Genomic DNA, 12844 nt, shown 5'->3' with positions numbered 1-12844 from the left:
GCACACCACCAACCAAAATGAACACAAATGACACTCTAAGATATTCTCCTCTCTTTTTCCATCCCTGTCTCCTCCCCACCCGTGTGGATGTGTGTATATATACTCTTGAACCATTTCCGAAAACAGGTGAGGGCTGGGTTTTTTTTCTCTCTTATTCTTTGGGTGCTTTTTATCATATGCTTTAAATCAAGAGTCACTTCTTTCTCTCTTTTGTTTCTCTCTCTTTCCTGTCATTCTCTGCCTCAATCATTTTTTCATTTCTCTTTTTTCCTCCCCTTTTTGCTCATTTCTCTCTCTCTCTCTCCCTTCCTCTCCTTTTCTCTCTCTCTCTCTCTCTGCTTTCTTTCTCTCTCTCTCTCTCTCTTGCCTTCTTTCTCTCTCACTCTTGCTTTCTCTCTCTTTCTCTCTTTTTCTTTCTCTCTTGTTTCTCTCTCACTCTCTTTCTCTCTCTCTTTCTCTATCTTGCTTTCTTTCTCTCTCTTTCTCTCTCTCTTTCTCACTCACTCTCTCAGCCAAAAAATTGCGAGACCAGAACCTGAGCTTCCTTCTTCGCGGCACACCTGACCATGTCTTGCGGCACACTAGTGTGCCACGGCACACTGGTTGAAAAACACTGGACTAGAAGACCTCCAAGGTCCCTTCCAACTCTGTTGTTGTTGTTGTTGTTGTGTTGTTTAACCCTAGTACAAAAACAGGCAAGGAATCAAATTCATAAGTGGAATCCCTATTTAATCATAATTAGGCATGGCCTGTGACCACCAAAATGTTTTTCACACAATTAGTCATGCCTGATTCAAGGAAATTCAGGTGTAAGCATCACCAAGTCTATATTTCCCTGGAAAGTTAGAGGGGCAAGAAGATACCAGTTAGTTATTTTATGACAAATTCAAACCACTATTGAAATGGTAAAAGGAAACAAATCAGAGATTTCCCCAGTGACTGAAGTATGACAAAAGGCTCACAAGATAGAAGACATGCCTTTAATTTCTCTAATTTCAGTCTTCTCCATAAATCAATGAGTCAGATGAAAGTTATTTTTATCTCTTCCGTGGGAAAAGAAGTTTACCTTGGATAATATCAGTCATTATCAGTGCCCAGAAAAAATGTTCCCATATGCCAAATCTAAGGTTGCATACAAAGCTTGCATTCTTATTCAACTTTATTTTGAGGGCAAAATCTTCCAGATTCTAGATTACATCAATTAATTAAAGACAGGATTGCAGGTTGAAGGTGATAAAAGTGGAGATTCTTAACAGGTTGAGAGCTGCACTGTTCTGTGAAGAGAGAAGTAAGCTTGATAAAGGAAAAGTAAAATTAAGAAAGGCATGGGTTAAAGAAAGCAAAATCACACAGTGAGATCTTAAAGTAAAATACTGTTGTTGATTTCTTGCTTTTTCAGAATGTCTAGCTATTCTGGAAATACAGTGGTACCTCGGTTCTCGACCACAATCCGTTCCAGAAGTGTGGTTGAGAACCGATTTGGTTGAGAACTGAATTAATTTATCCCATAGGAAATAATGGAAAATGGATTTTAATTGGTTCCCAGCCCATTGACTTGCTGGGGAACCAATTAAATCTACAGTATTTCCTCTATTCTCCTATGGGATAAGGATCTGAGGGGACAGGGTGAGAGGGAATGGGAGTCGGAATCCTGACACGCCCCTCCTGGCCGCCCTCTTAACAGCCTCCCAGTCTCTACCTTGTAACTGCTCCAAGCTGCAAGAAGGGTAGGGCTGGCTGCAATACCGGCAGTTTTTGGGGGGCTCCTTTCCTCAGCGGTTCAGTTCGGTACCTCCAGGCAGCTGCACCAACTTTTTCCTTCCCCGGCAGCGACGGCTTCCGGCGGCTTACCTTCATCACATGACGTTCCTGACGCTGCTCCTCCTCGTAGGGAAGCCGCCGGAGCCGCCACCCCGCCGGGAAGGAAAAAGTTGGTGCAGCTGCCTGGAGGTACCGAACTGAACCGCTGAGGAAAGGAGCCCCCCGAAGCTGCCGGTATTGCAGCCAGCCCTACCCTTCCTGCAGCTTGGAGCAGTTACAAGGTAGAGACTGGGAGGCTGTTAAGAGGGCGGCCAGGAGGGGGTGTGTCGGGATTCCCGACTCCCATTCCCTCTGACCTCGTCCCCTCAGATCTTACATTTCGGATACTAAACAAAATTTTCTGTTCAGTATTCGAATTTTTGTTTGGATACCGAAGCAAATTTTTGCAGAAAATTTTGTTTGAAATCCGAAATGTATGAAAACCAAGGCGTTTGAGAACCGAGGGTACCACTGTAACTTAAAATTGGGATTCAAAAAATATATATCTCCCCCTCCTTCCCCCACCCCTCTCTCTCTTACACACACACACACACACACACACTAGAACCCGGTTCCTAAATATCAAATCCCTGAAAGACCCCTTTTAATCCCATTTTAAAAACCCACCAAATTTAAACCTAATAATCCTCTTTAAAATAAGCTCAAGGCAGTACTGCATTTAATCTTTCCAAAGAAATGCTTTGACTCAGCACCAATCAGGAAACCACAAGATTTCCCCCCAAATCTTAGTTATGGTTTGTTTGGTTTAACACAAACACACACACACACATGCAAACATTTGCTTGATCAGCTAACGTAAAAATGCAAACAGGGGCAAGGAAAAAAATGTTTAAAGATTTTAACGTGGTTTTTTTAAAAAAAACTATTAGTTTTTTCCTCACCATTCCTATCACCTGTCTCCTCCACTTATGGACTGTATGACTATAACTTGTTGTTTGTATCCTTAAGATATTTTTATTGATATTGATAGTTTCTTCATTGCTTATTTGACCCCTATGACAATCATTAAGTGTTGTCCCTCGTGATTCTTGACAAATGTATCTTTTATTTTTATGTACACTGAGAGCATATGCACCAAAGACAAACTCCTTGTGTGTCCAATCACACTTGGCCAATAAAGAATTCTATTCTATTCTATTCTATTTTATTCTGTTCTAATTTAATTAACACAACTACAAGCCTTTCCTCACTGCTTGGTTGAAGTGTTCTCTACTCATTTTGGAGTTGGCTGAAACAATAATGGTATCAAATTTGTTCCCCCAGTTGTGAGCCTTGTCTATTATTCTTTTGAAATCACCTATATCTACCTTATATCAATTCAAGATCAACACAACCCTAGCAGATTTCAGACACTTTCAGAGACTACCTTGAATGTGGTCAGACTAAGGAGGAGAATACTACTTTAATTCCAATTTAACTGATTTAATAATGTGTCACTATCTCAAACCAATGTGTTGGGGGGCAGGGGGGGGAATGCAGCCAAGATATATGCTGTGGGTGGGAAACCGCATGTTATCTAGAATGTGTTGGTGCATCCCTTTAAAATTGAGAAAACACTGTAATAAACACACTATTTTCCTTTGGGAATAGCCAAGGAAAAACTAGATCCAGAGTTAATCTAAAGTTGATGAAGAGACAGGTGCATGGGTTTTCCACTGCTGAGTAAAACAAATGTGTTTCTTGATATCATAATGTTTTGGGATTCTGTTTCCTTCTAATTCATTGCAAGCATTTGTTTGTGAGAGTGTTGGGGGTTATGAATATAAGAAGATATAGGATCTAACCAGGAAAGGAAGCATTAAATTACAGCGTTAGTATTCTCTTATGATAGTCATTGTGCTTACAGCCCTTTCATCATTTCCTGTTCTTAAGCTCCTTGAATGCTTTACATTTAAAATACCTTGTTCGTATTGTTTTTAGGTTGTGTTTTAAATGCCTGTGCAAAGGGGGGGAAATGATTTTTTGCATGCATGGTAATTTGCAAAATGCAAGAGAATAGATTCACACATTAAAAGAATTTATCTGTTTGATCCTTACAGCAGAGTTTTTATTGCAAATTAGACCATATGTTTAGCATGTACCTGTTTCTTAAACAAGGTGTGAGACACTCCGCTTAATTTCATCTGTAGGTAGATAAACCCTGCTTTGAAACTTATTGCCTTGCAACTTCTCAATCCAGGTTGAGTTTCCTTGAGAGAAAATGAGGCAGGGAATATGATTAATGCACAACTATTCTTAAAATAGCAGTAACTGCTTAATTTATGCAGCAATATCTAGTAAGGCAAACAACAGTGGATCAACATATTACTGACATGGAGATAAAACGGTTGTTATTCATCTAAAATGAAGCTTTTCCATATACTTGATACTTTACATATTTCAGGAATGCAAATTATCTCATAGGGTAAAAAAACATCAAAAGTGTATTGCTAGATCAAAACAATGGCCAACAAGAATAGTTATGCATTAAGACTTGCGTATGTTCAGCACTGGAAGAATAAGAATATATCCACAGAAGTTTTATGTAAAATATTAATGTGGACGGAGATGAACGAACTAACACTTGAATGAAAAGAAAAAAAATGAGACTGAATATTATGAAACTTGGAATAAATTATATTACTGGTGGGAAGAAAAGGAGAACCAAGATTTCAAATTAAGGAAATCGTATGGAGAAGTAAAATACATGTATACATATATCATTTGTGAACAGTAAAGTTTTAAGGTGAACATTGATGTAATAATTTAGGGTGTTTTAAGTGTATATACTAGAACTAGAAGATTTGTCACATATTTGTTAATTGTTTCTTTGGTGGTGGTTTGTTTTGTGTGTTTTCTCAATATATATATATATATTTAATCTCTCTCTCTCTGTGTGTCTCCTTCCCCTCACTTCCCCTCCTCCCTTCCCCTTTGATCAGGTGTTGGTGGTATTGAAGCTGAAGCAGTAATGCTGGGCCAACCAATCAGTATGGTTCTTCCTGAAGTGATTGGCTACAAATTGAGCGGTATTCCTCAGTCATTGGTCACATCCACAGACATCGTGCTCACGGTTACCCAAGGTAATTACTTGCTTGGCCAACCACAATTGAATTTAATACAAGGACTATTGCTTAATTAATCTCAGAAATCTGCAGGTTAAGGAGTTCAAGAACAGCAGATGACATTCAGTAAGTGTTTGAGCTCTATTTCTGGGACTTTTTATTCCAATTTAATATACAATTTAATACAATCAACAAAGCCACTTTGTGATCACTATTCTAAGCACTGATGTGTGTCAGAAGTGTTGAATTAATAGAATAGTTCCATAATTCCACCTTTTAGAGATAAAAGGCCTCTCTTAACGCTGAGATATCAAGGACCACAAAGTATGTTCCTGTATATTAGACTTGTGCAGGATTTTTAATCGTGATATATTTAATTTGATGGCAAGTGTTATAACTTTTTATTTGTTTCCTAATTCAAAATTGCAGGAAAATGTATTATCAGTTTTCAACAAACTTTAAAGGGGTTCCAAGAGGCATAAAAAACAGAACTTAGCCAACATGAAGTTGATTGAGGCAGTCAATGCAAACTGGAGTCAAATTTGTGGGGGATACCAGTTGGTGTTGTTGGTTGTGCCATATTTTAAAACTCAATGCAGTTGTACTTATCTAGAATTATAGAAATCAATGGAACCTATTTTATTTGTTTATTAGATTTGAATGTTAGTATTGCATTGTAGGTTTAAATTTGGGCAGCAGAGTTTGATTAGCTTGGAGCCTCAGATTCTCGTTTATAAATAACCCCCAAAGCTCTGGATTCAGTTAAATACACTATAGAATATACTATGAAAATGGAACTGAATGCAAACTTAAATGTATTGCAGCATTTACGCCAAGTAGGGGTTGTGGGCAAATTTGTCGAGTTCTTTGGACCTGGAGTTGCTCAGTTATCCATTGCTGATCGAGGCCACAATTGCCAATATGTGTCCAGAATATGGCGCAACGGCAGCCTTCTTCCCAGTTGATGAAGTTAGCATCAAATATTTAGTTCAAAACTGGTGAGTAGACGGAAGACAATATGTAAAATGTGAATTTCTGAATCAGAGAGTATTCATTTCAAATGGAGGTAGATTGCCTGCTTTAATATTAACACAAATAGATATCTCCAAGTTGCCAAGGTTGGGAAATACTGGATTAGACAATTCAAAATCACAATTTTAGCAAAATATAAAATAGTAGGTCCAATCTCAGGTGCTGATTGTTCAAGATGTTATACTTAGTGTAATTATTAATAAATCGAAGGATTCAGCTAGTTTCCAATCTAATCTAATTTCACAAACAAAACATGTGCCACCCTGAAAATTAAAATTAGTAAAGGACAAATTTATTAATTCAAGAAATTGATTCAGGGATACTAGATGCACATTTTATATATAGATAGCATGCATTTATTTAATTTGCACATATACATACAGACAATATGTCTTTCATATACTAACATATAAACAGTAAATTCACCACGTTTTACTTATTACATATACACTAAGCTTCAAATTACACCCAAACCATCTTCTCGTTACATGAAAAATTAGCTGTGTAAGGTATATATTGGGAGTGTCGACATGATGATTCAGACAAGTTTACATTCTTCATTTTTAAAGATGAGTTAGAACTTTACAATTAGGCTATAAGTGTGTACACTAAATAGACTGGTAGTACCCAGTATTGTATATTTGAGGTGATACTAAGGGTTTTCTGAAATTCTATACAGCATCTTAAATTTGGTGTTCCTTTAAAAATGGTCTTTCTACATTCTTTGCACCATTCAAAGAGAGTTGCTGCTTTTTGTCTATCATAGGCCGTGACCAAGAAAAGATTAATTATATAAGAAAGTACCTCAAGGCTACAGGAATGTTTAGAGATTTCAATAACTCATCGCAGGATCCAGATTTTACTCAGGTACCTTTTCTCTAAATTTGTATTTTCCTCTGAGAAACATTCAAGCCGTAGAACTTCTAGACATCTCAGGAAATTATCCTGCATCTTCCACTAACTGAAAAACATAGAAGCTGGTCACAAAACTATTTAGAAGAACCAGAAAACCTCTATGAGAACAGTGATTAAATTAAAGATGTCTAAAAAGAGGTAATGTTTTTAAAATTACTAGAATTACTGGATGGTCCATAGAGTTGGCCCAATAAGCAGGAGCCTTGTGGCTATCTCGGGGCATCTCATTACATTTTCATTAATGTGAGAGAAGCCCTTTGATGGATTTTCTACCAAAGTCTGTTCACTGGCCCTTAACTACTATGCACCTTGACTTGGTTGAGAAAGCAAAATGTGGATAACCTCAAGGTTTCTTGTCTAGTTCTTTCCTTTAAAATGATGCCTGAAGCCCTTGAAACAAGCTAGCACAGGTCTAACGGAGGATCTGCCAAATCAAAATTAAGCCCACCATCTACCCATGGTAGACCACCAAAGTAGGACTTTAGAAACCCTCTATTAACGTTTTCAGAACCAGAAAGGATTAGGAAAAGCCTAGGCAGCCACACAGTGAAGCTGCTGGGTTAGGTTCAAGTTGCTACAGGCCTGTCTTGAAACCATCCCCCCCAAGACTATTACTATGTCGTGAATCCCTGAAGATTTGGCTCAAATTTTCCAAGGTTTCCAAGTTTTTTTGTTGTTTGTTTGACTCCCTTTAACTTTGGCAATGCACCTTTTCCTAAAAAATTTAAACCTTTTTCTCTGTTCTTCAGGCTGCCGGTCAGTCTTAAAGGTCAACAACTTCTAGATTTTGTCACCCTCCTTCCAAGTAAATTTAGCAAATTAACTGGTTATAGGGAGTCAAGATTTCAGGGCAGAGGGGGGAGAATTTAGCTTCAGCACTTAAGGAGTGGGGGAAAGAAAGATCCATGAGTCATAAGCATGAACATATAGCCAAGTGTCCACATTTTGAACATATGGACCATGGTGGCATTAGTCGAGCATCCCTTTTGTTCTGTGCCATCGTAATTTTGTAAGTCGTTTTTTGTGAGTGGTTGTCAGTTGAGGTCTACTGATACAAATATATAAAGGGAACAATTTCAAGAAAGCTAGCACCTCTCTGTTTCTCTTCTGTCCTGCTTCCTTTCTTTTCAGTAGATTGTGGAATTGGATCTACAAACTGTTTGTGCCGTGTTGCAGTGGTCCTAAAAGACCGCAGGACACAAAGTAGCTGTCTCTGACATGAAGAAGGATTTTGAGACCTGCTTGGGGAGCAAAGGTGATGCTACTTTCTATTTAAAATATACCCCTTTTGTATGGTATGCGATCTTCCCTTCTGATATGTTTATTAATGTATAATTAATGTACAGACGATATATTGCTTTTGTGAGGCTAACAGAAAGGATACAATCAAGATCAAGTGACGGTACTAAAATCACTCTATAAAGCCTTAATAAGACCACACCTGGAATACTGCGTCCAGTTTTGGTCACCCACACTATAAAAAAAGATATTGAGACTCTAGAAAGAGTGCAGAGAAGAGCAACCAAGGTGATTATGTATGTATGTATGTATGTATATATATATGCAACTTATTTTTTGCTGATAAGTGAAAATAAAGGGAGACTAGTATATATGGACAGTATATGTATGTATGCATGTGTGTATGTATGTACATATATGTATATATGATGGTCTTGGTATATTCGGTTTTCTTCCCGTGTATACCAAATCCTACATGGGAAGAAACCCGAATATACTAAGACCGTCCATACCTGTACCCATGAAAATCTACGAAAACACACACACACACACACACACACACATATATATATATATATATATGTGTGTGTGTGTGTGTGTGTGTGTGTGTCACATGTTTAAGCTGAATTTGAAAATTAAGGGAGACTAGGATAGATCTATTCCGGCCTTATTTTGGCCTCATCAGCTAGCCATACCCACTGGGACTTGAACCTGCAACCTTTGCCTTGTAAGGCAGAGAATTATCCTCTAGGCTACAGTATCCGATCCCTTCAGCTCTGTACCAGGGAAGGGTTACATTTTTGTGTCGAATCACCCTGGTATATTGAAGGAACATTACAGCTCCTTTTTTGCCTCTCGGCCCAACCCAGGGGCCATTTCCAAGGCAGTTAATTTTATTGATAGCCGACAATTCTATCTATATGTGTCACATGTTTAAGCTGAATTTGAAAATTAAGGGGAGACTAGGATAGATCTATTTCGGCCTTATTTTGGCCTCATATATATATACATACATACATACATACATACATACATACATACATACATACATACATGTTCCTGTCGGGCTCTCTGGTAGACTCCTCCCAAAAATTCACAGGTACAATTTCAGACACACACATGTTTGAAAATTCAAAATAATGTTCTTTATAATGAAAATTCACTTAACCTAAGCCCTCTTTTGGCATAGCAAAGAGCACTCGTCTCCAAACAACCTGGTAATTTAGTACAAGTCCCTTATCAGTTCTGTGATACTTAGCTTACAGCTGTGAGGCAATTCACAGTCCTTCTTCTTTCACAAAGTGAAACACACTTTGCTCTGGTTTAGTTTCAAAGCGGGGAAAAATCAGCACACAAAAGGTCAAAGTCCAGTAAAGCAGTCAGGAAACACAACGATCAGATAATCCTCCACAATGGCCAAACCCACAGGCTGCTCTTTTATAGCAGCCTCACTAATTACCACAGCCCCACCCAACCACAGGTGGCCTCATTTTCTTTGATAATAATCTCTCAGTTGTTGTTGTCTATGCATTGCTCTCCACGTGCGTGGGCTGTATCATTAACTCTTGTTCTGAATCCAAGGAGGAGCTAAGATTAATTGATCTCCTTCTGAGCTGTCTGCCACACTCTCCCTCATGTCTTCTTGGTCAGAGGAGCCTTCATTAGCAGATTCCACTGGGGGCAAAACAGGGCTGCAGCATGTGGATGTCTCCCACACATCCACAGTCCTTGGAGCAGGAGCTGGGCCAGAGCTAACCACAACACATACATATACACACACACACACACACCACAATGGGACCTCATTGAAACATCGCCAGGAGTCTCTGAAACTTACACGGGGAAGAAAACCCCGGAATATGCCAAGACCTTGATATATATATATACTGCTCAAAAAAATAAAGGGACCACTTAGATAACACATCCTAAATCTAAATGAATGAAATATTCTCATTGAATACTTTGATTCTGTACAAAGTTGAATGTACTGACAACAAAATAAAATTGATTGTCAATCAGTCTTGCTTCCTAAGTGGACAGTTTCAATTTCACAGAAGTTTGATTTACTTGGAGTTATATTGTGTTGTTTAAGTGTTCCCTTTATTTTTTTGATCAGGTGTATATATGTATGTATATGTATATACATATATGTATAGGTTTTTGTTTTTGTTTATTTCTGTTTGCAGCAAGGATTTAAAGGTTTTCAAATTGCCCCCGAATATCACAGCCACCATGTCAAGTTTGCCTACAATGACAAGGAGTTCGAACTAACACACGGGGTCAGTTTGTGATTGCTGCCATTACTAGCTGTACCAACACTAGCAATCCTTCTGTAATGCTTGGAGCTGGTAAGTTGTCATTTAGCAACACCCATTAAAGCAATAGTAGAGGCAGGGGATATTTGACTTATGACCGCAATTGAGCCCGAAATTTCTGTTGTTAAGCAAGGCAGTTCTTATGTGAGTTTAGCCCCATTTTACGATTATTTTGCCACAGTTTTTAAGTAAATCACTCAGTTGCTGAATGAATCATGCAGATGTTAAGCACATCTGGCTTCCCCATTGGCTCTACTTGTGGGGATGCCAGCTGGGAAGGTTACAAACAGTGATCACATGACCTTGGGAGAGTGCAAACTACCATAAAATGCATGCTGATTGCCAAGCGACCAAATTTTGATCATGTAATCATGGAGACACAGTTATGGGTGTGTCAAAAGGGGTCACTTTTTTTCCTTTGCTGTTGTAACTTCAAACAATCGCCTTCTGCCGCACGAATCCCAGTGACCAGTTAGGTCCCACAGAGTGGGCCTTCTCTGGGTCCCGTCAACTAAACAATGCCGTTTGGCAGGACCCAGGGGAAGAGCCTTCTCTGTGGCGGACCCGGCCCTCTGGAACCAACTCCCCCCCAGAGATTAGAATAGCCCTCACCCTCCTTGCCTTTCGTAAGCTCCTTAAAACCCACCTCTGCTGTCAGGCATGGGGGGACTGAGATATTCTTTCCCCCTAGGCTTCTACAATTTATGCATGTTACTGTTTGTATGCATGATTGGTTTTATAACAACGGTTTTAGCTGTTTTTAGTATTGGATTGTCACATGTTGTTTTTACCACTGTTGTTAGCCGCCCCGAGTTCACGGAGAGGGACGGCATACAAATCCAATGAATGAATGAATGAATAAATAAATAAATAATTCATTGAATGGTTGTAAGTTGAGGGATATCTACGCATTTAACGGCGGTGCCCCACGAGCCTCTTAAAATTTAATTTAATTTAATTTAGCTGATGGCCAACTGTTTTAAAGGTTCTTAGATTTCCTCCCACAGAAGTTGAATTCCAGAATTCTCTTGGAAATAGGGAGTAGCTATTGAAATTGGCTGAAAAGTGATGGGGAAGAGGCTGTTCCTTGCCCTTTTCACTTCTTCCTGATTTTGCATTTCATTTCATTATACTTGAATGCAGTATAGATTCCATGCAATTGAATCCTTACATTTCTCCAAGATCTCTTGAGGGTGTGTAAAATCACTTCATTCATTCCTAACTGTAACACAGAGTCTTGAGATATAAGTCAGTCTTGTTTTCCATTAGCTTGGGCCATAAATCAGAGAGCACATTGTTGCAGTGGACATTCAATTATCATGAGTACCATGGAGTTTGCTGGGCTTATAAGTCAGAGGTCTTCAAACTTGGCAACTTTAAGATTTGTGGACTTCAAGTCCCAGAATTTTCTAGCCATCATAGCTGGCTGGAGAATTCTGGGAGTTGAATTCCATAAGTCCTAAAATTGCCAGGTTTGGGGACTCCTGTTCTAAGTGTTTGCAAGAAGGCAGCAGGAACAAGGCTTGCCGTTACTATGTGAAATAGAGGCTTTTGGATTTTTCTCTATTTCCAAGACAGGAGAGAAGGTATAAGATTTTATTTTATTTTTTGAGCCAGATTGAGAAGCAGTGTGCCAGCTATGTAAATATTTAGAATATTTTTTGTATAAAAAGTCTAACAATCTCATATATATAACTCCTTATGCAGGTTTGCTTGCAAAGAAAGCTGTAGAAGCTGGGTTGACAGTGAAACCATACATTAAAACTAGCTTATCTCCAGGAAGTGGAGTAGTCACATACTATTTAAGAGAGAGTGGAGTGATGCCTTATCTTGCTCAACTAGGGTAAGACATTCCTTCTTTCTTTTTTGTCCATTTATACTTTTGATCTCAAAGATACATTCCTGATTGCAAAAAAACAAAGAAACATATGTTTAATCAAGTTGCTATAACCAAAAAGGTAAGGAAAACGCTGTCTTAAAGAACCTAACAAAAATGTAGTAATTGCAACTCAATGTGCTGTAAAATTGTTACATTTTGGTCACTATAATGTAAAAAAAGATGTTGAGATTCTGGAAAGAATGCAGAGAAAATCAACAAGATGATTAAGGGGATGGAGTTTAAAACATATAGAGAACAGTTGCAAGAATTGAGTACATCTAATCTAGTGAAAGAAGGACTAGGACTGACATGATAGCAGTACATGTCAGTACATGTTCCAATATTTGAGGGGCTGCCACAAAAGAGATGAAGGCAGGAGACGAATCAATCAAGGAGAGAAGCAGCCTAGAACTAAAGAGAAATTTCTTGACAATGAGAACAATTAACCAGTGGAAGAGCTGGTGCTCCATCACGGGGGTAGGGGGAGGAAGAGTTAAGAAAAGAGTCTTCGGAGAGGGGGCGGCATACAAATCTAATTAATAATAATAATAATAATAATAATAATAATAATAATAATAACTTTAAACACTCAAAGAGCC

The 12844-nt window shown here is 38.5% G+C and overlaps 1 protein-coding gene across 1 annotated transcript in view; it reads left to right on the top strand.

Annotated features, from left to right (window-relative positions):
- The window catches only part of LOC139159565 (cytoplasmic aconitate hydratase-like), a 51551-nt gene that overhangs the window by 24830 nt on the left and 13877 nt on the right, over positions 1–12844 (top strand). Inside the window, 3 exon segments of the mRNA XM_070736874.1 lie at positions 10238–10333; positions 10336–10399; positions 12074–12209. Of these exon segments, the coding sequence (XP_070592975.1) occupies positions 10238–10333; positions 10336–10399; positions 12074–12209 (296 nt within the window).

Source organism: Erythrolamprus reginae, chromosome 2 (assembly GCF_031021105.1).
Source record: "Erythrolamprus reginae isolate rEryReg1 chromosome 2, rEryReg1.hap1, whole genome shotgun sequence".
Taxonomy (NCBI): Eukaryota; Metazoa; Chordata; class Lepidosauria; order Squamata; family Dipsadidae; genus Erythrolamprus; species Erythrolamprus reginae.
Note: the sequence above shows the minus strand (reverse complement) of the source record. Positions and strands in the feature narration are given on the sequence as shown.